Below are 23546 nucleotides of genomic sequence, written 5' to 3'. Positions count from 1 at the left end.
CGGAAGATATTGGAAAATGGAAAAGCATACGTGATAAGGGTTATGACATAATAATGCGTTCTAAGAATATGAAAGCAATTCGCAACTAACTCTCTGCTCTTATGAAAAAACAAGAGTTCTGTTTGCAACTACACAGAAGCTGTACTATAAGGCAGCACGACTCCGGAAGCAGAACTAGATAGAACATCAACTGTTCCCTGGTAATTTATTTGTACAAACATTATGTAAATATAGCGTGTACAGCTGTTGAGACATTTACAAATATATCTATATTAGTATACTTAGAGGCTAGGTGCAGGACTATTAACAGCAAAGGACAAATATTGTCACGAGCCAAAGGTCAGCCAATCAGGTGAGCGGAAACTAAGCGCTGCGGTGATCCGGTCTGACATGACAAGTGCGGCTGGCTGGACTAGAACTCAGTTCAGATTTCTTGGTCCGAATTTCCCGAACTACTTCTTTGCGTGTCATCATAATTGAGTCACATATCACGGGGAGTATCACCTGTTACGACGGGACGGGTTATGAACAGGAGGTGAATTGTTGCTGTTTGCTAATTTTCGGATGTCTGGTGATGTGAGTGTGGCTGGAAGAGCAGCGTGTAACCACCGCGTCTTCACCTCAGGCCAGACGAAACCTATCGGCTGTGCCCGGAGCAGTGCAGTCCTGTCTGTGACAGTGCAACGGGTGTTCGGGTGCAAACAAGCCCTCTGCAACCTGCCTCACATTTTGTCGAAGTGAGACCCAAGCGGCCGTCAAAGTGGAAACGAGAAGAAGAGCAAAGGTAGTGTTGATATGTAAAGTGTGCCATGTAAATCATGCGTTGCTCTCTTTATTTGATCGCTAGCCCCCTGAACCTTTTATTATTAGAATGGACGACTCCAAAGCTATTATGAACTTGCACAGCAATCAATTACATTTGCATGCTGTTTGTTTACTGCACTTCAGATGAATGCTGTGCGTGGGGGCACAGTCACATGGCGCCCCCAGCCATGGCAGGATGGGGACGGAGGAGGAGGGGAGCCTCTGTCAGACAGTGACTCAGAGGAGGAAGACTTCCCCGATGACAGCACCACTCCGCTGGGAGACTACGTCACTCTTGGTGAGGCAGGCTCAAATAAAGAGGGGGTACCCTTCAAGGACATGACTTGCAGACGAGTCAGTTTAATCCTTTCCTCTACGACCAACCTTTCTTGTCCGCTCAGTGTGGTTCTGACATCCCTCTGTGTCTGTCTTTATGCATCTTCAGGATTGAAGCAGCTGTTGGATGCTCAGCAGTTGTGTGATGTGACCCTGGTTGTTGAGGGAAGGAAGTTCCTGTGTCATAGGTATACCTGCCACGACTCATTAGATGTCGTTTGTCATTCCTGTTTAAACACTGAACTTACACTCATGAATGTACCTAGCTATTTTTGTGCTGCTCAAGATAATTATCTTGATAATCTGTTGGCCTGTTCAGGGTGCTCCTAGCAGCCGTAAGCCCGTACTTCAGGGCAATGTTCACCAGTCCCCTGGTGGAGTCTCGCCTTACCGAGATCCGGCTGGAGGAAGTGACACCATCGGTCATGGAGACCGTCATCCAGTTTGTGTACACTGGGGAAGCCGGGCTATCTCTGGAAACCGCTGAGGACCTATTCGTGGCCGCCAATCGCCTTCAGGTCATGCCTCTGCAAGACCTGTGCTCCAGGTGAAGTCATATCTGTGGTTTAATGTTGTCAGTGATTTTTTTCTTGTTGGAAGAACTGAACCGCAAAAATGTCAGCATCAATATATTCACTGTTTACTGGAATAATGTCAAGTTACTGTAAATGATGCATCGCCTCTATCTGAGTCGCGACAAGTAGGTTAAGAACCGCTGTGAAAGGTTATTTTCTTCTTCTGAATGTATTCCCTCCAGGTTTCTATTTGAGCACCTGTCAGTGGACAACTGTCTGGGGATGTATTCTCTAGCTCGATCTCACCACGACCAGCTGTTGCTCCGCGCCTCCCTCAGGCTGGTGGCCCAGCACTTCCCTCTTGTATCCCGCCATAAAGACTTCCTCCTCCTTGATCACGGCACCCTCGGTAGCCTCCTGAGTTCGGACCGTTTGGGAGTAGACACTGAGGCGGAGGTGTACGATGCAGCGAGGCGTTGGGCTGAGCACCGACCGTTGGATCGCTACGCCCACATGCCAGCGCTGCTTCACCACCTGCGTCCGGGACTGTTGTCGCAGGAGGATAGTCGAAGACTGAGCCAGGAGTTGGGCCCCGCCGCAGCCGGCGAGGGTCTTGGAGGGCCCCTACGTCCGAGGGAAGGAATGTTTGAGAAAAAAATAGTTTGTGTGGACCTGACACCGAGGGAAGATGACAGATTACTTACATACGACTACACTGTGGACTGCTTCGACCCGCGGACAGGGAAGTGGGAGAAGCTGGCAGCGTTGGGCTCATTGGTGAGTCCCGGCTGCACAGCTGTGGGCGAAAGACTGTTTGTAGCAGGAGGAATTCTGGGCTCGGGCTCTGTGTCTTCGGCTGTGCACGAATATGACGCTGTGTTGGACCGCTGGACAGAACGCCCTTCCATGGGCCTACCTCGGTGTATGTTGGGCCTGCTGGGCTGCGGCGAGTCGCTCTTCGCTTTGGGGGGAAGCAATCGCTCAGCACTGCTGGACTCCAGCGAGACCCTGGAGCTGGCTACACTTAAGTGGGCACCGGGTCCTCGGTTACCCCTCCCCCTGCGTGCCTTCGCCTGTGCAGCTCTGCGAGGACGACTCTACCTTTTAGGCGGAACCACACTTGAACAAAACCGGGCTGTGGTCCATTCAGGGGTGCTTATTTATCACACCTTGACAGACTGCTGGACTCGAGTGGCTCTGGACTCTGGCGCCACCTGCCTCGCTGGAGGTGTAGCAGTGCGAGGAGGAGTCTGTGCCATCGGCGGATACATCAGGGATACTACCAAGTTCTTGGATGGAAACTACACCAATCTGGAGACTTTAGACGCCACTGGCCGCGTGCTGTTTTTCAGGGAGGGCAGGGCATTTGGTGTGGAGCGAGAGGTGACTGGAGGAGGGGTTACAGTGTCTGCAGAGCAGCGTGCCGGCGCAGGCGGGGCCAGCGACAGAGCCCCCAGCCCGGTGGTTTTCCCCGGCCTGCCTCGGAGGATTGCGGCCGGGGGTGTGGCCAGGTGGAAACGGAGGATTTATGTTTTGGGTGGAGAAAACGGCTCCCGGTTCTACGACAGCGTGTACTGTTGGAAGCCCGGCTGGCGAAGCTGGGTGCAGAGACGTGAGAAACTCCCTGGAGACACAGGAGGCGTCAGTCAGTTTGGGTGCACCACTCTTAAGTTCCCTAAGAAACACATCCTGTCCAGACTGAGACGAGCCAAAGAAAACTGCATTGCGCATGAGTAGCTTGACAACAACCAGTTGAACCTAGAGATGAGCTCCAGGTTGACCAAGCTGGGTCACAATTTCACAAAAGTCTGCTCGCAACCACAGCATATGTAGAAAATTGGTGTAGCTAAGAGCTTCAATGCGCCTGAATGTACTTTGATCATCTGCTCACACTGAAAGTTTATCTAGTGTTGGCATTCAGAAAGTTGCACATTTTACACCGCTCTGTTGCAAGAAATATGTTGCTACTGTTATCTGCTCAGAATTTTTGATACCACTGAGTTTCTTGTTCTAACAAGTTGTGCACCTGAAAGGCTCCACAACCAAATGATGTGAACTCAATACAGCAGATACATTTATTTGTTTCAAAGCTTCCTGTTCATAGTACAAGTCACTCCAGAGTGGCAAAAGCGGTGATGTGGAAAAGTATGTTAAATTTTTCTGTTATATTTCAGTAACAGCTAATGGGCAATTAGTTCCAAACCAATTGGCTAAAGAAGAGCTCAACTAATCATATTACCCGACTTGATTACTGCCAGTTAAGCCTTCACATCCTTAAATAGAGCCTGCTGATTAATATGAAGAATATTTTAAATCTCAGCAAGCAACATATTTTATTTTGTCATTTGCTATATGTTAGCACCTGTTATGCCATCAGTTTATGTAGCAGTTCTGATTTATTAGGAAATTGTTATTGGATGCCACACTTAAGGCATTGTGTGTTTGCTTCAGGAATTAAACTTCTGAATGAATGTAAAAAGGTTTTCTAACCTGCTCAAATTAGCATTGCACTTTATAAAGTTGTTTTGGTTTTCTGAAGATGCCGTCAGTCTAATAAGGCGGCACAGTATACTGTATTTGCAGGCCTTCTACAAAATGTGAATTTTAGAGAAGCAGAAAATTTTCCATTGGGCCACTTAGTTATTTGTTGAATGGATCACTTGGCTGGATGTAACCTGTGAAATATTAGAATGCTCCAGTTACCAGATGTGATTGAGTTTAATAAAAAGAAAAGTCATCTGTTTCCTGTTTAGCCAGAAGATAACCATTCAAATAAAAAAATGCAATACTATAGTGTCAGCCAAAAATGTTTTATGGTTCCAATAGCTGATTTTTTTTTTTTCGGGGGGCGTTGGAGGCAGGGACCTAGTTAGTGGCCAGATTTGGGCTCATTGTATTCTGAGTTGCAGTGTAATTTGTGTTTCAACCAAGGCACTAGGTCAAAAATTATGTGTGCAAAATTGTTTTGCCGCCGCACACTAATTTTGTGAAATGAAACGTTCAGATAGTTTTTTTTTTCTTCTCTTTTTGTATGCTGTTGCTTTGTGTGTGAAAACAAGGGGTTTCCCTGTTCTGAGGTGTAAATCTGCCAAACACAAGCTCATTGCACTGCACACGTGCACCAGCAATCAGTGAAGTAGTTTTTCTACCATCAATAAAGGTTCATAAACAGCAATACAAATAAATGCTTTTATTGCTGATATGTGTTGATTTTTTTTTATTAATTACATCACAAGAAGTAATCGAGGTAAAATGTGAATGACTGTACTTACCACGATTGTTCCGTACCATCTTCACCGCAGGTGTCCTTAGGCTCATACTGGTGCATAAACCAGCCAAGCATTCCACGTCTATCAGCGATCAGTGAGATACATACACAAGTCTTTAGAAAAATTAAACACCACAGAAACCATGTCAATGTTGCATTTCCAGTTTTAATCATCACCTTATATTTAAGCCGATATTTCCCATTATGAGTTGTACATATCTGGACTCTACAGGTATCTCCCATGACTATCAAATAATCGTCCCACCTTGGTGCAGCGTTTCAGCATCACAATGTCCAACCAGTCAGCTTGTTGGGATGGGGTGGTCAAAAAGCAGAGGAGAAAGCTGAAGGAAGAAGACTAGTTTGGATGAAGTCTATCAAGCCCCTTAAAACAAGGGTACGGTGCAACACCTAACACTCTTGACCATGTGTGAGGTATCTGATGCCTCAATCTCCTGCAGGGGAATTAGAGGTAGGGGGAAATTTAAGGCTGGAGGCTGGTGTAGAGTTTCTGCGTTCTGTTCAGTTTTGTTGAACACACAAAAGTATTGTCGCCGTTGGACAACACAACCCTCTGCCGAAATGGAGGACAAAGAAGGAAAAAGATGGGCAAGTTAAACAATGATGAGTAAAACAAAAACATTCTTTGTGGTTCGGGCGAGGGGGACAAGTCGATAAGAAGTCCAATAATACAATAGAACAGCAAACATTCATACACACCCCAAAAAGCCAACCCCCATAAAAAAAGGCAAACAAGCAAAACAGTCTCATCATAAAAAGCAACATATTTCTCTTTTTTTTTCATTATCCCACTGATCTTAATCTATACATTGTATCTCCCACAAGTAGTACTTTGTTTCTCCTGTTCATGGCTGGCCCACTAAAGTAGGTTCAAATCTGGGGGTGGAGAAAACACAAACACGCACACACAAAGTATGAGACTGTATCAACCAATGGTATGCCTATTCCAGGAGTAACATTGGTGACACAGCCAATTGTTTCAGCAGCATTATCAGGGGACTGATCGACAGACAATAAATACAGCACATTCCGAGAAATAGAAATGCATGGTGCAGGACAGAGCTCAAATGTTGGAATATCAAGTTTGCCGCATACAATCACATTTCTAGAGCAACGCTGAACATTCCACACTGAAAGGTTTGGCATGTTGGCTTCAGTGCCGTTCATGTATTGAATGGGCTGCACGAAGCTCAATGGAGTTGGTATTGGAACACAGACCGAGTCTTGGGACAAAAACAGGCTCTAAGGGCATTACATTTCTATTTGTCACTTAATGCTAATCTCAATCAAACACATTGCAAAGTTGTCACAGGAACAACTTTGACAACATCCAATGGATATGGAGTTGGGCAGTAATCCTGACACGCAAGAGGCATGATGCAGGGGCAAACAGACAGCAGCAAGAAGAGACCCCAACACTGGTAGGCACACTTGAAAATGTGCCACTCTGGAGTACCGTGCAGGGAGAAATTCTGTAGGACTTGACACAAAAAAAAAAAAAACATGGTGTGACACACCTCTAGTCATTCCTTGTTTACCACTCAACTCGGTTGAGAATAACAACAAAACATGAGGTGGAATTTAACAAGGTCCTGGAGTGATGATTTCTCTTTGTACTCCTTTTTTCATGCTCATCCTTGGAGTAGAAATGACACAGGCTAAGTAGAAAAGATTTGATTCCTCTTCTACCTGGCCTCTTCCCGTCTTATCTCCCTCTTGGATCGGATGGGCTGAGAGCCATCAGCGGGCTGCTGGACCCAGTTATTGTCATGAAGCCCAACGCGGCATCCCGGCGTGTCCTTGTCCGTACGTCGGCAGCACATCCAGTATGAACGTCCATAAGGCAGGTCGTGGTGGTAAGGTTTAGGGTGCCATCGGCACAGTGAAACATCCCCACGCTCATATTGGCGTTTACACTGCTTACAGGGGTCATCGCGATAAAGAGGGTCTTGATTCCAGCGAGAGTCCACGGCTCGCACGCCGTAGGTCTCGATCAGCACCTTGAAGTAGTGGCAGGTGCACTTGAGGGCTGCCAAGGAGCGTGTCGGCAGGTAACTGAAGATATTGACCATGATGTGGTCAGGGAGCAGCAGCATATACTGGCGAGGTTCAAGCAAGCGCTGAATCTGAAAGCGGATCTCCAGGAAATCATGGGAGACGTGGCGATAGAGGCGACACAGTGATGGGTCGGAACACTCTTCTCCAACACTGGCTAGGGGAGAGTCTGCTCGAGGTGCACGCTCTCCTGAGCATGTAAGCCCCGATCCGGGGCTGCTGCTGTTGGCACAGTCCAGAGAGCATAATCCTGATCCTCTGCCAGAACCCGTTGTGTTGGACTCCTCTTCCGCCACTAGTGGGGATGGAAAGAAAAAGAGCTGTCCTGGAGGAGGATCCTCTGTTGAATGGTCAGTAGCGCTAGCTACACCTCCAACAGTTCCCGCACCGCCAGGCATAGCAAAACACACAGTCTCCTCCTGAACATTTTCTGTACTGTCTTTGCCATAAAACACACATTGGTCCACAGCACCTGTCACCACGACTTCCACGTGAAATCCAGTCACTCGCTCCCGACCCACACCCACCGATATTTTCTCCCCTGAGGAAGGCTCCTGGGATGTTTCTGGGCTGCCGCAGGTCTGCCTGTCAAAGTGATGATCTCCATCCGCTTTAGGGGCAGGAGTGGTGGCGGCAAGCAGCAGGCTACTGGGGTCTCTTGAAGAGGGGCTGACAAGCTGGTAGAGGTCACAGGTTATTTTCTCTTTAGATCTGGCTGTCGTCTGGCTACTCCCGCCACCGCAACTCATAAACATACAGCGTGACCGGCCCGCTGGCTCCAGTTGCGAGCGTGGGTCCAGATTAGACACTCTGAAAGCTATCCTCACCTCACCTTGGCTATGGTTGGGGGGCGGAGAAGGTGCTACGCGACTGGACTCTGCTCCTCCTCTCAACTCCCTGTCTCGATTAGGAAAGCCCATAGCTGAACCAGCGCCCATATGAAGGCGGTTCTCCAGATTTTGAGACTCAAAGTGTGCGATGGCCTGTGCAACCCGGCATGACTCTTGCTGCTCCTCAAGCTCCTGGTCCGTTTGAAAGGGAGCAGATGATTCCTTGACTTCTTTGGAGGGTTGCTCTTTTGAACTGTCAGACACAAAGGACATATGCGAGGGGTGCGATTCTGTTTCCCGGAGAAGTGTGTGCTGGAGGGGGGTAATGCCCTGTTCTTGACTCGTAATTGACGGCTGGTGCTGGTTTCCATGTACAGCCACAATATTCCGAAGGGCCATGGCTGTCCTCTGCTCAACTAAGGCGACCATCTGTGCCACTGACAGTAAGTCAGTCTCATTCGTCCCATCGACCGTTGCTTGATCAGGTACAAGTAGTGCATTGGGTGCTTCGGAGGAGCCATGGCTGACGTGTGTTTCTGAGGCATGCGTACGGTTTGGTGGGTCATAGGATGAGCATCTTCTTCGCCTTTTTGCTTTACTGCAGTCAGTTGCCCAGTTACCCTTAACCTGTGATGGGGAGGGAAAAAAACGACATAGGGACTCAGATAATATCTTGAACTAAAAACATCCATATTTGGTTTCACAGCTTACCTTCATGGCGCTGGGTCTGCCTTGGCCTGCCCCACTAAACTGGTGTGCCACAAAGAAGGCGATTTTCTCCTTAGTGTTTCCTGGTTTAATGACATACCAGGTATCCAGCAGCACTCGGCCATCTTCCATTTGGGTCCCGGAAGATGGGAGTGGGGAAGGGGATGACGTGGTCATAGCAGGCTGGCTTTGCATCAGAGAGCTCGAGTTAAGTTCAGGTTCCGGTGGTGTATTCTCAGAGTCCACATCCCCCACTTTTACATTGTCTTCCTGCACGCCCACTCCAATCCCTCCATCTTCTCCTCCTTCCCCCGCCCTCCTGGTACCAGGAGGCGGATCACCCTTGCAGAGGGAGGAGGGCCCTGCCCCACCTACAGCTATAACATTGCCCCCCGTGCCAGGATTCCTGGGTTTGTTCTGAGAGTAGGTGCCGAAAGGGCGTGGGCACCACAGACGGATATGAGAGAATGTGTCTCGGTCCATCAGGATGCGGACCTCTGGAACATGCCAGCAGCTACGCTGGCCTGCAGGCACCCACAAGCAGCGCGCTCATGGTCAGATTCCTATCTCAGTGCCGAGTTGAGCCGCAGAGCTCCCCTATGATCAGGCACGGAACCTGGATTAAGAGGACAGTCAGAGGAAGGGGACAAAGTGGGGTTGGAAGGAAAGAGAAAGGGAGCAAAATGATTATAGGTGCAAAGCTCAATAATCGAAAAAGCAATTCAGACAGGGCATTGTCATTTATCTCAGGCATGAAAGACACCAGACAAAAGTGAACTACCGCCCAAATTAATACACACTAAACTACAACTGTTCCGCTTTAAACTTTAGTCAACCTCAATTAGCAATCGTATCCCCTCCCTACGTCTACCCTCAAAATCAAATTAAAAGGATTCAATTTGAAGTTTCGTCCAGCAGATGAAATGCAACCGAGCGGAACAAAATTGAATCTTCTCTTGAATCGCTGTTATTCAAATAGGATTGCTTAATAGAAGGCAACACGGAGCATGCGGGCATATGCTGAACCTATTTTTAGAAAAGATTCAAAGGGGGCGGAGCCGTAGCAAAACCGCCACAGTCTCCTTGTCCTGTCCCCTTGATTCCGACAATACTCCAGGCCAAGTGCAACCAAAATGCTTTTCCTTCTGCAGCAGTGCCATCTTTTGGGGCCTGTCCAGTATGCGCAGGCGCACTTGGAAGAACAGAAGGATTACAGCAAAAGGCTTTCCCTGCTGCTAAAAACCTCTTCAAGTCACATAGATTGTACAGTTAAATCTTGCAGCTTCTTCTAATCTTTGGGTAAAAACAAAACAATAAATAGAGAACATTGAATCAACCCTTGAAATTGAGATTACCGACGTGTCAGGTAACAGTGGCACCTAAGAGGACTGCGGATGTTGAAAAATGCATGAAAGAAACTGTATAACTTCTACAGTCATATCTGTGCAGTCTTCCACATGTGTGCAAGTCCAAACATGCAACCACTTTCAGTGAGAATGTGATGAAAGAGCAACTGCGTCTTTCATTAGCTTGTCTTCGAACAGCAGATTTCCACTTTTTGTCCTTTAAAGTAAAACATCCAAGTCAAGCTACCTTTTGCAAAAAACTCAACATACGTTCTAAATACCAGTTAGCCAGAGTCTACACCTGAATCTGATCGTACACATTTTGGATGACAGATTTAGAGCATTTTAGAAAAGTACCATTATCCCAATGATTATTTTAGCAACTATTTGTTTTAGGGTCATCATTGAAAAATTTGGGCGGCTGGGTTATTTTAGCATTGTATCAACGTTCAACACACCATGAACTGGTGAACCACTACAGCTCAAGTACTAAAATACATTAAACACATGCTTTATTTGACGCACTTCCTGAAAAAGGTTTGGATTTAAGCTTTCTGCATCAAACTAATCCTCCAAATCCTGGCCAAGCGGCCAGTAACACTTCAGAGCTGGGACCTTGGGGACATACTTTAAAGCTGTCCATGTGCTCTTGAACAAAGCACTTGAGAGTTTGGTGACTGGAGAGACACAAATGTTATTCATGTAGAATTTGATTTACAAGAAGCTGCTTAAGAAGTACCTTTGAAATGAAAGTGGATGGTCTGACATGATAAATATTTTAGGGTGACATTCTCTCAAGACCAATCATGCTAAACAATACTATCAGTTATTTTTATAAGCGTAATGAACTTTAAATTGGATGTTTGGGAAATGTGTTTTTTTTTTAGGAGATTCCTACTGCGGATCAAATGTCAGCAGTATTTCTTTAACCGTTGGTTTCTTGACAGTGACAGGCTCAATCACTTACACTGAAATTCAAATCACCTCGGTGTGATAATTCCCAAACTGTTGAAAACGGGATGGCTCTCGTCTCCAGGTCCCATCATGTTTTTTTGTTGCCAGCGAAAGAAATTGAGTTGGATGGTTATTTTGAATCAGGGGTGTCAAACCAGGGCGTCAAGAGCCGCTTTCCTGCATGTTTTATTCAAATGACCAGGAACCTCTTGAGGTTCTTTGAGAGCTTGCTGATGAACTGATCATTTGAATCAGGTTAAGGTTGTTAAACAGTCAGGACAGTGACCCTCGAGGACCAGAGCTGGACATTGAATGAACTTTGAGGTTTGTTGTGTTGCGACTTTTTAAATACAAATGCATTATACCAGCTCACTGACAGTGGTCTCTGTACATTCATTTGACTTTAATGGAAAAAGTTCCCACACCGCTGCAGGATTACAGTTCGCAGCTATTCCATTTATGCCGCTCAATGTTTTGTGAGGGTGCAACTACAAAACTTTGCTTCGAGTACACAAATTTCCTCTGATTCTACCTCGTTTGTGTCGTCTGTGTGTTTTTGAACGAGTGAGTTGTCTCACAAGCGAGTAAACAAAAAGGGTGACTGAACGTTGATGAAAAAACAATCGTAATTGGCGATTTATTGAGTCAGGAAAGAACTATTGTACCAATTTTATTTATCAAAAAATATTGCACCATATGTCAAATTATCATGACAGGCCAACATAGTGACACCATTAAAAGTTACTTTGACTTGACAATCCAATGAACCATTGTGCTATATCACACACTGATGTGTACAAATTCAATCAGCACACACAGACACTGTTCTACTAGTTGATCATTTTATATTGTCAGCCAAAGTGTGTGTTATTAATATTTAAACACGACTTGGGCAGTTTTGCTATACATACACACTCATATTCTACATTATATATGTATTAGATCTTTTTTTTCAGGTGTTGGTTTGATGGTACGTGTACGTATACTACTGCTGAAATGCAGTGTCAGTAAATACATTGTTTTCAATGTTGTTTATAGTCGAAGGCCGTGTGATCTAGGTTGTGGTTTCTACACCTAATATACAAGTAAATCAATCCAAATTGTTAATTGGGAGGTTTCTATGTGCGTACTAGTTTAACTAGTCCTGATAAACCAGTAGCACGTTAGCAAAGTGAAGCGTCAGAGAACCGCGTTATACATTTGTTTATTGTGCAGGACAAACTATGCATTCGGTTCCGTGTGTGTCATCTTTAATGCCATTCTAAGGATGAAGTAATCGTACTTTGCCGGATGTTTATTTTTGCAAGTTAGCATAGGGGAGGTTAGGTAAATACACAACTACAGAGTTGCTAACATGCATGCTAACTTGATGTCATAATATACCTGCAAAGTGGCTAGCAAGCTAACAAGGTTACAAAAAAAAAAAAAAAACAGTCTTCGGATTTCTTTTGCCCTCTTACCTCAACAACACTGGCCTTTGCAGGCAACAGTCCTGGCTCTTAATGCGTCGAGAAACCGACTTTCCTCGTAGTACTTCTTGTGGCCAAACCAGTTTGTGTAGGAAATTGCAGGTGACACGACTTAACTCTCCGCGTCCACGTAGCTAAGCTAGTTGACGCTCAGGCTAACGTCGACAGCAGCTACACTACTTTCTATTATCAACCTTCTTGAAGCGGTGGCTGCTATAGAGGCTTGTCAGTTCCCTGAACGCAGCCTAGCTGACTGTATACCTTGTTAGGACTCTCGGGAGCCCCTCTCCTTCTATCTATTTAAAAGCTCTTAAGGTATGTGCGTTGGGATACAAAAATAATCAGTGTCAAAACGACAGAGGGAGGAAGGCCATCTTGTTGACAAGCAGCTGCATAAGGCGGCAGCCAATAGCAAGCTAGAGACGGTGGTGTGCCCATATATGGCGTCTGCACGACTCCCCCCCTCCCCTTCCCCATCTCCACTGCCCCCCCACCACTCACTGGTCAACACAAGTGTCCAGTCAGGTTACTTAGACACGGGGGTTGCAACTCTCACGCTAACTTTGTACATTATTTTTGCTCTGATCACCACATGTTCATTTCAAGACCACAACATTAGGTACACCTGTTACGTTTAATGAAATGCGACATATGTGTTCAACACACGTACACTGTCCTATTACATTTCTTCTCTGTTGTTTTGGTACATTTCGAAGATGAGAATTGAATTTCTAATTTAATTTTTAAACTACTTTTTCACTATTCTCATCTTATGTTATTTGTGCACATAAAAATGTAGTTTCTCTTTTATTTGAACAAGTTTGAAATGCTTTGCAACATAGGTCAACTATTAGATCTCAGAATTGTATCTAATAGTTCATCAATAAATCAATCAATCAATATATGTATATATATATACATTATTTATGTGGAAATCTAGTGCAAATGTGTGACAATTAGGATTCGAGCAAAGTTAGGGCATATTTATTGCATAGTTAGTGCACATTTATTGACCAAAATTCATTTAAAACGCTAAATTTCAATTCAAAATAATGACATTTAATAAAAAATAACAGCAGCAAGATTTATGCACAATTTTTCTTGTAACTTAAGATATGAATATATTTACTAGTTGTAATATTCCGGAAAATTGTCCAGAAGACTTTAACAACGATTTACTTGATCGACGTGCCTCCGAGTCCCACCAGTGCACGTGCAACTCTAAAACGGCAACATACCCTCGATTCCAATTGGCCCTTGTTACAGTTTAGTCCCTCCTTATAACGTATGCTATTGGGCAGACTCTCTGAGATCACCGCCCTTTGTCAACAATGCATTTCTTTCATTGGCCTAAAAACCACGCTCCTTTTCTCCCCAAGATTTGATTGGATTGCTATGACGTTGGCCAAACCTACACTTCCGGGATTCCGTAACGTTGAAACGCACAGTTTTCCTAGCAAACAGATCACGACCTCAAGGGCCGATTGCGATACATAAGGTGAACCGCATCTCTTCTGAAAAAGTAAGTATAACAAATTTGTTAACATTACCTTTGTTGTTACGCTTTGAGGTGTATGCATATACGCTTTTTGTGTTTATGTCAATTTTGCCCGTACCTGGTCATCTTCGGGGGAGAAACATGGCTACGGGAAAAAGACAGGAAAGGCGGTCATTGCTTGACTTAGCTACCAGGCTTTTTATTTTCCGGCCCATTTATTGTATTCATGAATTGATTTTCTGTGCTGCTTACTACATTAGGTTCGTCATGCGGACACGTGACATAAGCCTGAAAACATTGACTAATTTTTAGGTAAACAAACCATCCAGCTAGCAGAATCAGAAACTTAAAGCACATGATCTTATACACTGAATAAAAACTATATTAAAAAACAAAACGAAATTCTGCAAATGCACTGGAATGTTCTTGACTGCTTTTACCATCATGGTATAATTTCTCCACCTCTCTATCCACAGTGATGATTTCAGAAGTCCTGCAGGTACTACGTGGGGCAAATAAAGTGGGTTGTGCTCTGATCGCCACCCAGGGGGAACAGCTCAGATTTATGGCCTGCAACTCCACACTGGGAGCAGCAGTCAAATCTGCTCAGGAAGTGGCGGAAGGCCTCATGGGCACCTTCATGGGTGGCAGCAATGCGGTAAGAGTTCTTATGCTGTATTTCTGTCTTGCTAATATAATTTTTAAGGACTATGCTTACAAAAAAAATATGTGGCTCTGTGATGAAGTAATATTTGACTCTGGACTACTAAATGCTATCTTTGTGGGGACTCACATGCAACAAGACCTCTAGTCATCGTAACAAAATCTGTAGTCTTCATTAGCCCAGTAGTAATAGAATGAAACAGGATGGTCCCCTTTAAACAGGTTAATTTCAGTAAGATGTGGCCCCAAAAAAACGTGTGTCAAACTGTCCTATAAATCTTCATGATTTTAAGAAAAATGCAAAATGTCTCCTTTAAGAAATTTCAATTTACATCATGTGATAGTTTTCTGTACATTACTCATAGTGCATCCATCACTTTAAGTTTGCAAAATTTGCGAGGAACTCCATTCCTAATTTTTTTTCGCCAATAACTACTGAAGCAAATGATGTGGTTAGATTGTAGCTCTGTCACAGTTTTGTAGTTTAACCAATTCTTAATCATGTCCTCAGCAACAGTCGATCAAGGAGGATGTTTTTCCTGACGTGGAGGGCTGGGAAAATATGGATGCTGATGAAGCTACCAAATGGGCTGTGGCTTCAGACTTCCCCCCTGATGCTAATGACAAAACGCAAACAGACAGCAGTGCTCCAGGTATTGTGTGGACCTTTTAGTTATCATCATAGCAGAATTTTAGGAAAATCATTTTTCTCGTAATTATGCAGCAAGTGTCAGTAACACCAAGTCTAAAATAGTAATTCAATAAGATGGTAATATGTCTGAAGAGCAGTCTTTGCTTTAATGTGCATTCTCTCCCTTTCCATAGGAGTGCATCCTAGTCCAGAGGTGACTTCAGCGGGTCCTGGTTGGCCAGATCAGAACAAACGCTTCCTCCACACAATGTTTGCCTCAAATAGATTTTACCAGCCAACCAGATGTGTCCATGATACGGTGGTGACCAGACTCACACCGGAAGATATCAAGAAAGCCAGGGAGGCCAAGCAGGGCTTGGTTAAACCTGCTCGACAGAGGGTGCGTTGAGTTACTCGCCACATTCTTAAATTAACGGTGCTTGTAACAAATAATTTCATGTTTACAATAAATTGAGATTTGTCTCCCTTTAGCTTAATGATCGTGCTAGAGAGAGGAAAGTGCCTGCAACCAGAATCAGCAGACTGGCTAATTTTGGAGGTATGCATTTTTACTTTTCAAATTTGACAATCCGCGGATTATCAAACATGCCTTTGCCACAGGTCTGGCAGTCAGTCTGGGGATTGGTGCCCTTGCAGAAGTAGCAAAACAGTCACTGGGAGGCAAACAGAAAGGTAATTTTCCTCTGTCCTAACATTTTCTGAAAAAGGCTTTTAGGCTGGCAAAGGGTTAAATGCTTGGAGACGATAAACCAATTTAACTGCTGTACTTTATGCATAATGTTATGCTTGCAATAAAAAACAGCAGTGCCAAGCAGTAGAGACGCTAATAGTTTTATTATTTTGACAATTCCCTTATGTACTGGTATTGGTACTGCATGATCCCAAATGATAACTCCTGTGAACAGCCAGTTCATCCAAATCTAATCGAATCAGGTTTAATCAAACAGTTCCGCCCTGAAAACTTTTTTTTTTGTTTCAATCGCAACCTGTGTATCAAGAGCCGTGTTAAATCGGCCTCATGCAAGAGATTCCCAACCCCACTGGAATTTTTTTTTTTTAATCATATAGAATATATAGAAAAGTTTTTACATGTACTACTCACCCTTCACTCTCCTTTTAGATATGAATGCCTTGCTCGACTCTCCCCTCCTGTCAGAAGCAAATGCAGAGAGGATCGTCAACACACTCTGTAAAGTACGTGGAGCTGCACTCAAGATAGGACAGATGCTAAGCATACAAGGTACGTGCCACCCGTGTAATCACCGCTTCATACTTTCCTAAAGTTGAGTAGTCATATATTTATCTGACAGGCTTTGCATTTGTGCCCCACCCCAGACAACTCCTTCATCAACCCACAGCTTCAAAAGATCTTTGAGAGGGTCCGACAGAGTGCAGACTTCATGCCAGCCTGGCAAATGAGTGTAAGCAGGAAGGGGGAATATTTTTTAACTGTAAATAAAATCTTAGATGCACAGTGCATTTGTAATACATTTGTCACTTTTTCTACAGAATTTGTTAGTTTTATTCCAAATATTTCTCAAAATTCTATGCGCAGTCCCCCATAATAACAAACTTTTGTTAATTATATCTGTATTTATTTAACCATGTTTATTGACAATAACTAGATAATCATTTAAATTTCAAGCCAAAGCCTTTGAATACTTATGCACAATGCATGTACTGTATATGTGATTCCTTAGTTTCTTGTGCACCATACCTATAGAATGTTTTGGAGAAAGAGTTGGGCCCAGGTTGGAGAGAGAGGCTGTCTTCCTTTGAGGACAAACCTTTTGCCGCAGCATCCATTGGCCAGGTGCATCATGGGGTTTTAAAAGATGGTCGAGAAATCGCAGTCAAGATCCAGGTAGGTTTGAAGTGTCACTTTCTTGTCTTACTTGTTGAACTTCTTTTTGTTTGCTTCTCAGTACCCTGGAGTGGCGGAAAGTATCCATAGTGACATTAACAACCTCATGTCAGTACTCAAATTAAGTGTGGTTCTACCTGAAGGTAACACTTGTTTCTCTATTTTTATTTTTTTGACTGGGTTAATGCCTCAGTATTTTGGTGTAATGTAGAACAACTTGATGTCATTTTTATTTATTTCAGTCTGGGCAGTCCAAGGTGAAGAATCAATTTGACAGTGCAATATCGTTGAAGTAAAACTAGCGCGCTTAACTTGACTTCAAACAATGTACACCAACTGAGTTCAAATAGTCATAATAGTTGGTTCTCGAATGGATGTGTTGCTTAAAAGTGCCATCAGGATTCCCATTTGTTATGGGGACAGCTTAATGAGCATGTCTGACGATAACTTTAGATGGACAAATTTGTTGTAACGTCTTTTTTGTTTATCAAATCAACCCGTACCATCTGGTAATGGGTAGTTTCCTTTTTTGGTTCAAGCGCTGTTCTACCTGTCATAAAAGTTGCAGCTTGAATAAACAACAAGGATTTTTGTGGAATTATGTCGTATTCTATCTCTTGTCTTGATTAGATGAAAATGATTTGATAGAATTTCCCATCACGTGATCGGATTGGGACAACTCCGATCATTTCGAGTTAACACCACTTGGTGGTGCTATTGTTGCTGAACTATTGCCTGGGCATTCCGTTCTATTCTTTTGAGCAGTAATTATTGGGGAGGTTTTCTTTTGTAAAAACGCAGAAATGTGCATGTAGTATTTATTCTTTTCCAGGCCTCTTTGCAGAGAGCAGCTTGGAGGTTCTTCAGAAAGAACTGGCATGGGAGTGTGACTACGAGAGAGAAGCTGAGTCTGCCAAGAAATTTAGGTGAGTTTGCGGATTGGATTATGCATTTGTTTCCTCTGAAATCCAGTTATGAGTTTATAAAATGTCAAAATATTGAGTGAAACCCAAAACTGATAACAATGGGCATTTAATTTGTTCAAGATGTTTACAGTGCTGTCTCAGCAGAGGCTGGAACGGTTTAACAATTTTATTTCTATTACTGCCACTAAGATCTGTTTCTTTGATGTGTTAAATACTGTAACTGTAAATAAGGTTCCACAAAATATACATCACAGATTTCTGTGTTGGTGCAAGAGCAACGGTGATGTCCTTTAAACTTTGGTGCAAATTGGAGTTAAGGTCCAGATAAATTCCTCTTCCTTGTCATAATGATGAAATTTGTACCTGTGGCCTCCAGATCACTGCTGGCGGGAGATGCGTTTTTCCAGGTTCCTGGAGTGATTGATGAATTATCAACTCGCAGAGTATTGGCGATGGATCTAGTGCAGGGGGTTCCTCTCGACTGCTGTGTGGACTTGGACCAAGAGACCAGAAACCAGGTCTGACTGAATTCAACCCATTTCAGATAAAAGGAAACATTTTGTGTGTGGGCGCGTGTTCATCTTTGTTCTAAGTCTGTCACATTATCGGCATCATATTTAAAGTATGAAACACATATTCTTTTCAGATCTGCTTCAACATCCTCCAGTTGTGTCTCAGGGAGCTTTTTGAGTTCAGGTTCATGCAGACAGACCCAAACTGGGCCAACTTCTTTTACAATTCAGACACCAACAAGGTTGAGTACCGTTTTGTTCCACAAATACTTAATGCTGACTTGTATTAAAGTCAGTCAATGTATGCAAATCAAAATTTCCTCAGGTGGTTCTGTTGGATTTCGGAGCATGCAGAAGTTACCCGGAATCATTTACAAATGACTACATAGAGGTAAGACGGATCTAAAACAGGGATGGGCAACTTAAATAATGGACAGGGCCACCATTTTTCATCAGCTACTTGCGCGCGGGAGTGTTTTACTGTACATATATTCCAGTTTGTACCTTTATTGAAACAAGCCACTCTTCACATCCCAGCATGCATCGCGGCATCCAAAACTGAACTACCCGCAGGATGTCAGTTGCCTAGGCCCAGTTTAAAATGGAGTCATTTGATTTTGTGTCTTTCTTTGACAATCATATGCAGGTAGTGCATGCAGCTTCTGTTGGTGACCGAGCCACTGTTCTTGCTAAATCCAAAGACCTGAAGTTCTTGACAGGCTTTGAGACTAAGGTAAGATCAAATTGTTTCTGCTGTTTTGCTCAAAGTGCTCATTGGTTTTCATATGGTTTACACTCCACCTGTCTCTGTTTTTACTACCTCTCCCCTTCCTCTTCTTGTTGTGGCTGTCACATCTCATTATCCCCATCCAATTGAACATCTCGTGCATATTTTTTGCGAAAGATCTTTGCTACATATTAATTGGTCCATGTTATCTCATCTCATCAACAAATCAGAAAGAGATGTAGTGAGGTGTGCGTCAAATGCATTTGAACTCAAACTGTATTATGACTCATTGATCTGTACAAACATCAGTGTCCTGCTAAAAGATGAAAGATGGAGTATGCATAAGGTTTCCCAGAGGAATGGTTCAAGTCCATTTTTTTTTCTTGTGGCCCATGGCTTTTATTGTGCATCGTAGATTTGTTTTGAGTCGGAGGTGGTACATTTCAGGATGCACGCAGAGCTCATTCTTGACATGTTTGCCACCAGGCCTTCAAAGACGCTCATGTGGAGGCCGTGATGATTCTCGGTGAAGCTTTTGCGTCTTCCGAGCCCTTTGACTTTGGCACCCAGAGCACCACCCAACGCATTCAGAGCCTCGTCCCCGTCATGCTGCGACACCGCCTCACCCCTCCACCAGAGGAGACCTATTCACTCCACCGCAAGATGGCCGGCTCCTTTCTCATCTGCTCCAAACTGAAAGCACGAATATCGTGTAAGGACATGTTTCTGGATGTGTACAACGCTTACCACCAGAGGAGGCAGGCTGAGCAGGTAGCACAGGCCAGTGCGTAGACAACTCCCAGGAGACTGGCATCCAAGAAGGCTTGGGTGCTGTGATGGAGAATTACGGTATCTCTATGCTGCTGTTCTCTCGGGAGTACTGTGTTCAATTTCTCCCCTAGTCTCAGTTTGCCTGCTGATTGGCCCCTTTATCGGTTGTGTAGAACAATAATGTCACTTCAAGGTTCTACAAAATCTCAGGACTGCATATACCAGAGGGTAGAAACCTTAAAGACTCCAAAAGCTATTTGGACCATCTACCAAAGGGGGAAAAAAAACAAGACACAAAACTCTTCGACATCTAGACTGTGTTATTGTTGTTGTTGTTTTCACCCATATGTGAAACTATAGTGCATTAATGAAATCAGTGAAGTGCTACAGGAAACATGACATTTTATTTTTATTAATCACAAAAAAATTGGTTCCCGCGACACTCTTGAATCTTGAATCCGTGGGGACGAGCGGTACAGAAAATGGATGGACCAAAAAATTTGTCTTTTCAGGTTCTGATTCTGAAAAACAAATGATTGGTTGTAGGCTACTTTCAAATCAAATAGTCAAAATGTTATATTTATGAAATCAAGGGCAAACTTAAATCATCCAAAAATGCCAGCTGTATATCAAATTATGAAGAAAAAATGTCACGGTTTATGTAAATTTTGCATCCATTTGTATTTTATCATCAACTGTTTTTCTGTTAAAATATGTATATACTCGGTTTTAATTATGCAAGACATTTAGGTCATTGTTGGATTACAGTTTTCCCTATATTAAAGTGCAGTGTTTATACTCAAATTGTGTATATTACAATGGACTACAATAAATTCTGTTGGTGAGAGCGCTGGAATGCGCGACGGCAATCGGACAAAATCCCGGACAAATTTGAAATTACCCCCGGACATTTTTTTAGGTATCAAAAGTAGGACATGTCTGGGGAAAAGAGGATGTCTGGTCACCCTAACTAAGGCATTTTAGCTAAGAGGGGTCTGGATAAAGAATAAAGATTATTCTTAGATTTACTTTTCCCGTTTATAGTGAATTAAAGAAATGAGGAACGCTTCACGAATTTGCGGCTGTCGAAGAGTGATATCCTGTGTGTGTGATACCTTTTTCTGCGTTCTGCAATCACTCACTTGTCCGTATTGGTCAGTGTGACACCTGAACTGTAAGAAGTGTTGCATAGTCTACCCTTCATATACTGGACCGTCGCATGTACCAATTGCGTCGCTTCGGCTTCGCATATACTAAAATTGGAACGATACAGAGAAGATTAGCATGGCCCCTGCGCAAGGATGACACGCAAATTCGTGAAGCGTTCCTCATTTTGTTATTTTACTGTAAACGGGAAAAAGAAATCCAAGAATAATCTTTATCGTTTAATGGACACCAAAATCCCCAAATCGACATAACAGAATGACCATGGTGCTGTTGACCATGTTTCATAGCTAATTTTTTGTAAACTTCAATGATTGTAGATATTGTAAAATGTGTAAATTCTTTAGATCCTACTGTTGCTACAGTTGTCCCTCCCCCAAACTCTAACACTGCGGTCGCTGCAAGATTGTATGAGAAGCACCCTCCCACACACCCTGGCTGCATATCCCATTGGGTGGAAAGGAGGCGAGGCTTTTGTCTGAACCAATGGCATTAAATATATTTACATAATCATCAGGCAGCCAATCGGATTGCGTAGCACCGCCGATCTTTTCTATGTATAGTTTTCTGTAAAATTCTGCTTCCACGCAATCGCGCAATGATCAGTACATCGTTTGAGTAGCATCCATCTACATTCATGCGGATATTTTAAAGCCAAATAAGTGTCCGTAGAGGTCATTGTGACACCCGAACTGTAAGAAGGGTTGCTTAGCGTACCCTTCATATACTGGACTGTCGCGTGGACCTATTGCGTCGCTTCGGCTTCGCATATACTAAAATTGGAACGATACAGAGAAGATTAGCATGGCCCCTGCGCAAGGATGACACGCAAATTCGTGAAGCGTTCCTCATTTTGTTTAATTTACTACAAACGGGAAAAATAATCCCTCGATTTAATCTAGTTTCGCTTTAGTAATCGAAATTCATTTGATTACTAAATGAATATATTCACTGACTGAACTGACTTTATTTCATGGTACATATGTTAACATTTTGTATTGATGTGTTTGGTTGGTTGTCCTTTTCAATAAATGTCTAAAAGTACTTTGGGGAAGCGGGCAGCTGCCATTGTGGAGTAATTTTTTGACTGGCAATTATGTGTTGATTTTTGAAGGTGATGTTCATGCACGGCTCATTTTGTGCACCAGTAAAAAACATCCATGTCTTTGGTTTCCACTAAACAAAAGATTATTCTTGGGTATGTTTTTCCCGTTTATAGTAAAATAACAAAATGAGGAACGCTTCACGAATTTGCGTGTCATCCTTGCGCAGGGGCCATGCTAATCTTCTCTGTATCGTTCCAATTTTAGTATATGCGAAGCCGAAGCGACGGTCCAGTATATGAAGGGTAGACTATGCAACACTTCTTACAGTTCAGGTGTCACACTGACCAATACGGACAAGTGAGTGATTGCAGAACGCAGAAAAAGGTATCACACACACAGGATATCACTCTTCGACAGCCGCAAATTCGTGAAGCGTTCCTCATTTCTTTAATTCACTATAAACGGGAAAAGTAAATCCAAGAATAATCTTTATTCTTTATCCAGACCCCTCTTAGCTAAAATGCCTTAGTTAGGGTGACCAGACATCCTCTTTTCCCCAGACATGTCCTACTTTTGACAGTCCAGTATATGAAGGGTACATTAAGCAACCCTTCTTACAGTTCAGGTGTCACACAGACCCATACGGACAAGTGAGTGATTCCAGAACGCAGAAAGGTATCTCACAGGATATCGCTCCTCGACAGGCGCAAATTTGATTCGAGTTAAATGTAGTGGCCAACGTCATATGATTACAGTGGTGTTGCTGCCTTGGACATCGATGATGATAAGAGGAACGTTAGCACTGCAGAAGGAAGGGCCCTAAATAGTAAATATACTCAAAACTGATGCAAAACACGGCTAGCATGTTAAACTCACACTGGCCTTTAAACCAAAAGCAATTTAATTTCCCACTGCACATGAATGCATCAAGCATTCATTGGATGCGCTTTTGTCAGCCGTGATCGAAATCAACTTGTATGCTTGTAAACTTCAATGATTGTACATGTTGTAAAATGTGTAAATTATTTAGATCGTACTGTTGCTACAGTTGTCCCTCCCTCAAACTCTAACACTGCTGTCGCTGCAAGATTGTATGAGAAGCACCCTCCCACACACCCTGGCTGCATATCCCATTGGGTGGAAAGGAGGCGAGGCTTTTGGCTGCACCAATGGCATTGAACATATTTACATAATATTTCATGCAGCCAATCAGGTAGCGTAGCACCGCCGATCTTTTCTACGTATAGTTTTCTGTAAAATCCTGCTTCCACGCAATCGCGCAATGATCGGTACATCGTTTGAGTAGCATCCATCTACACCCATGCGGATATTTTAAACCCAAATAAGTGTCCGTATGGGTCAGTGTGACACCTGAACAGTAAGAAGGGTTGCTTAGCGTACCCTTCATATACAGGAC

The 23546-nt window shown here is 43.5% G+C and overlaps 3 protein-coding genes and 3 non-coding genes across 9 annotated transcripts; 4 read left to right on the top strand and 2 right to left on the bottom strand.

Annotated features, from left to right (window-relative positions):
• The first annotated feature begins 175 nt into the window (after positions 1–175).
• On the top strand, positions 176–4855 carry si:dkey-260j18.2 (uncharacterized protein LOC325231 homolog). Of its 3 annotated transcripts, none has more exons than XM_037267020.1 (6): positions 176–200; positions 626–784; positions 949–1102; positions 1250–1328; positions 1460–1687; positions 1898–4855. In XM_037267020.1, the coding sequence occupies exons 3-6, from the start codon at positions 949–951 to the stop codon at positions 3390–3392; spliced, it is 1956 nt and encodes a 651-aa protein (XP_037122915.1). In that variant the 5' UTR covers positions 176–200; positions 626–784; the 3' UTR covers positions 3393–4855. The 3 variants fall into 3 exon arrangements, with proteins under 3 accessions (XP_037122915.1, XP_037122914.1, XP_037122913.1); XM_037267019.1 differs by lacking the exon at positions 176–200 and adding an exon at positions 231–352; XM_037267018.1 differs by lacking the exon at positions 176–200 and adding an exon at positions 363–535.
• A 214-nt stretch (positions 4856–5069) lies between these two features.
• Positions 5070–12706, bottom strand: fbxo46 (F-box protein 46). Of its 2 annotated transcripts, XR_005099791.1 has the most exons (4): positions 12298–12706; positions 8541–9153; positions 5342–8456; positions 5070–5297 (listed from the first exon to the last, which is right to left on the bottom strand). XR_005099791.1 is itself a non-coding variant. In XM_037267017.1 (3 exons), the coding sequence occupies exons 2-3, from the start codon at positions 9018–9020 to the stop codon at positions 6630–6632; spliced, it is 2307 nt and encodes a 768-aa protein (XP_037122912.1). In that variant the 5' UTR covers positions 9021–9153; positions 12298–12706; the 3' UTR covers positions 5070–6629. The 2 variants fall into 2 exon arrangements, 1 of the variants encoding a protein (XP_037122912.1); XM_037267017.1 differs by having other exon boundaries at positions 5070–8456.
• Positions 12707–13719: 1013 nt separating this feature from the next.
• Positions 13720–20218, top strand: coq8b (coenzyme Q8B). Its single transcript, XM_037268095.1, has 16 exons — positions 13720–13828; positions 14281–14462; positions 14979–15120; positions 15293–15498; positions 15591–15657; positions 15720–15791; positions 16240–16359; positions 16455–16540; positions 16843–16983; positions 17045–17126; positions 17816–17909; positions 18286–18427; positions 18556–18663; positions 18747–18812; positions 19068–19154; positions 19635–20218. Coding segments are annotated over exons 1-16 (1902 nt in total). The 5' UTR covers positions 13720–13827; the 3' UTR covers positions 19941–20218.
• A 931-nt stretch (positions 20219–21149) lies between these two features.
• Positions 21150–21255, top strand: LOC119133119. Its single transcript, XR_005100054.1, has one exon. It is a non-coding gene; the product is annotated as a U6 spliceosomal RNA (small nuclear RNA).
• A 578-nt stretch (positions 21256–21833) lies between these two features.
• LOC119133173 lies at positions 21834–21939 on the top strand. Its single transcript, XR_005100094.1, has one exon. It is a non-coding gene; the product is annotated as a U6 spliceosomal RNA (small nuclear RNA).
• A 371-nt stretch (positions 21940–22310) lies between these two features.
• On the bottom strand, positions 22311–22415 carry LOC119133120. The gene has a single exon (XR_005100055.1). It is a non-coding gene; the product is annotated as a U6 spliceosomal RNA (small nuclear RNA).
• Positions 22416–23546: the final 1131 nt, after the last annotated feature.

The sequence above is a fragment of the Syngnathus acus genome, chromosome 13, assembly GCF_901709675.1.
Source record: "Syngnathus acus chromosome 13, fSynAcu1.2, whole genome shotgun sequence".
Lineage (NCBI taxonomy): Eukaryota > Metazoa > Chordata > Actinopteri > Syngnathiformes > Syngnathidae > Syngnathus > Syngnathus acus.
The sequence above is the reverse complement of the archived record's forward strand: the minus strand, read 5'-3'. Positions and strand labels throughout refer to the sequence as shown.

Bases quoted from the DNA above. Each gene is read 5' to 3' on its own strand.
- si:dkey-260j18.2 (XM_037267020.1), top strand. From the start codon at position 949: ATGAATGCTGTGCGTGGGGGCACAGTCACATGGCGCCCCCAGCCATGG. The intron at 1,103-1,249 runs GTGAGGCAGGCT...ATGCATCTTCAG, and splicing joins GGGAGACTACGTCACTCTTG to GATTGAAGCAGCTGTTGGAT. The intron at 1,688-1,897 runs GTGAAGTCATAT...TATTCCCTCCAG, and splicing joins CTGCAAGACCTGTGCTCCAG to GTTTCTATTTGAGCACCTGT.
- fbxo46 (XM_037267017.1), bottom strand. From the start codon at position 9,020: ATGGACCGAGACACATTCTCTCATATCCGTCTGTGGTGCCCACGCCCT. The intron at 8,457-8,540 runs GTAAGCTGTGAA...TCCCCATCACAG, and splicing joins GCAGACCCAGCGCCATGAAG to GTTAAGGGTAACTGGGCAAC.
- coq8b (XM_037268095.1), top strand. The intron at 16,360-16,454 runs GTACGTGCCACC...GCCCCACCCCAG, and splicing joins ACAGATGCTAAGCATACAAG to ACAACTCCTTCATCAACCCA. The intron at 19,155-19,634 runs GTAAGATCAAAT...GTTTGCCACCAG, and splicing joins TGACAGGCTTTGAGACTAAG to GCCTTCAAAGACGCTCATGT.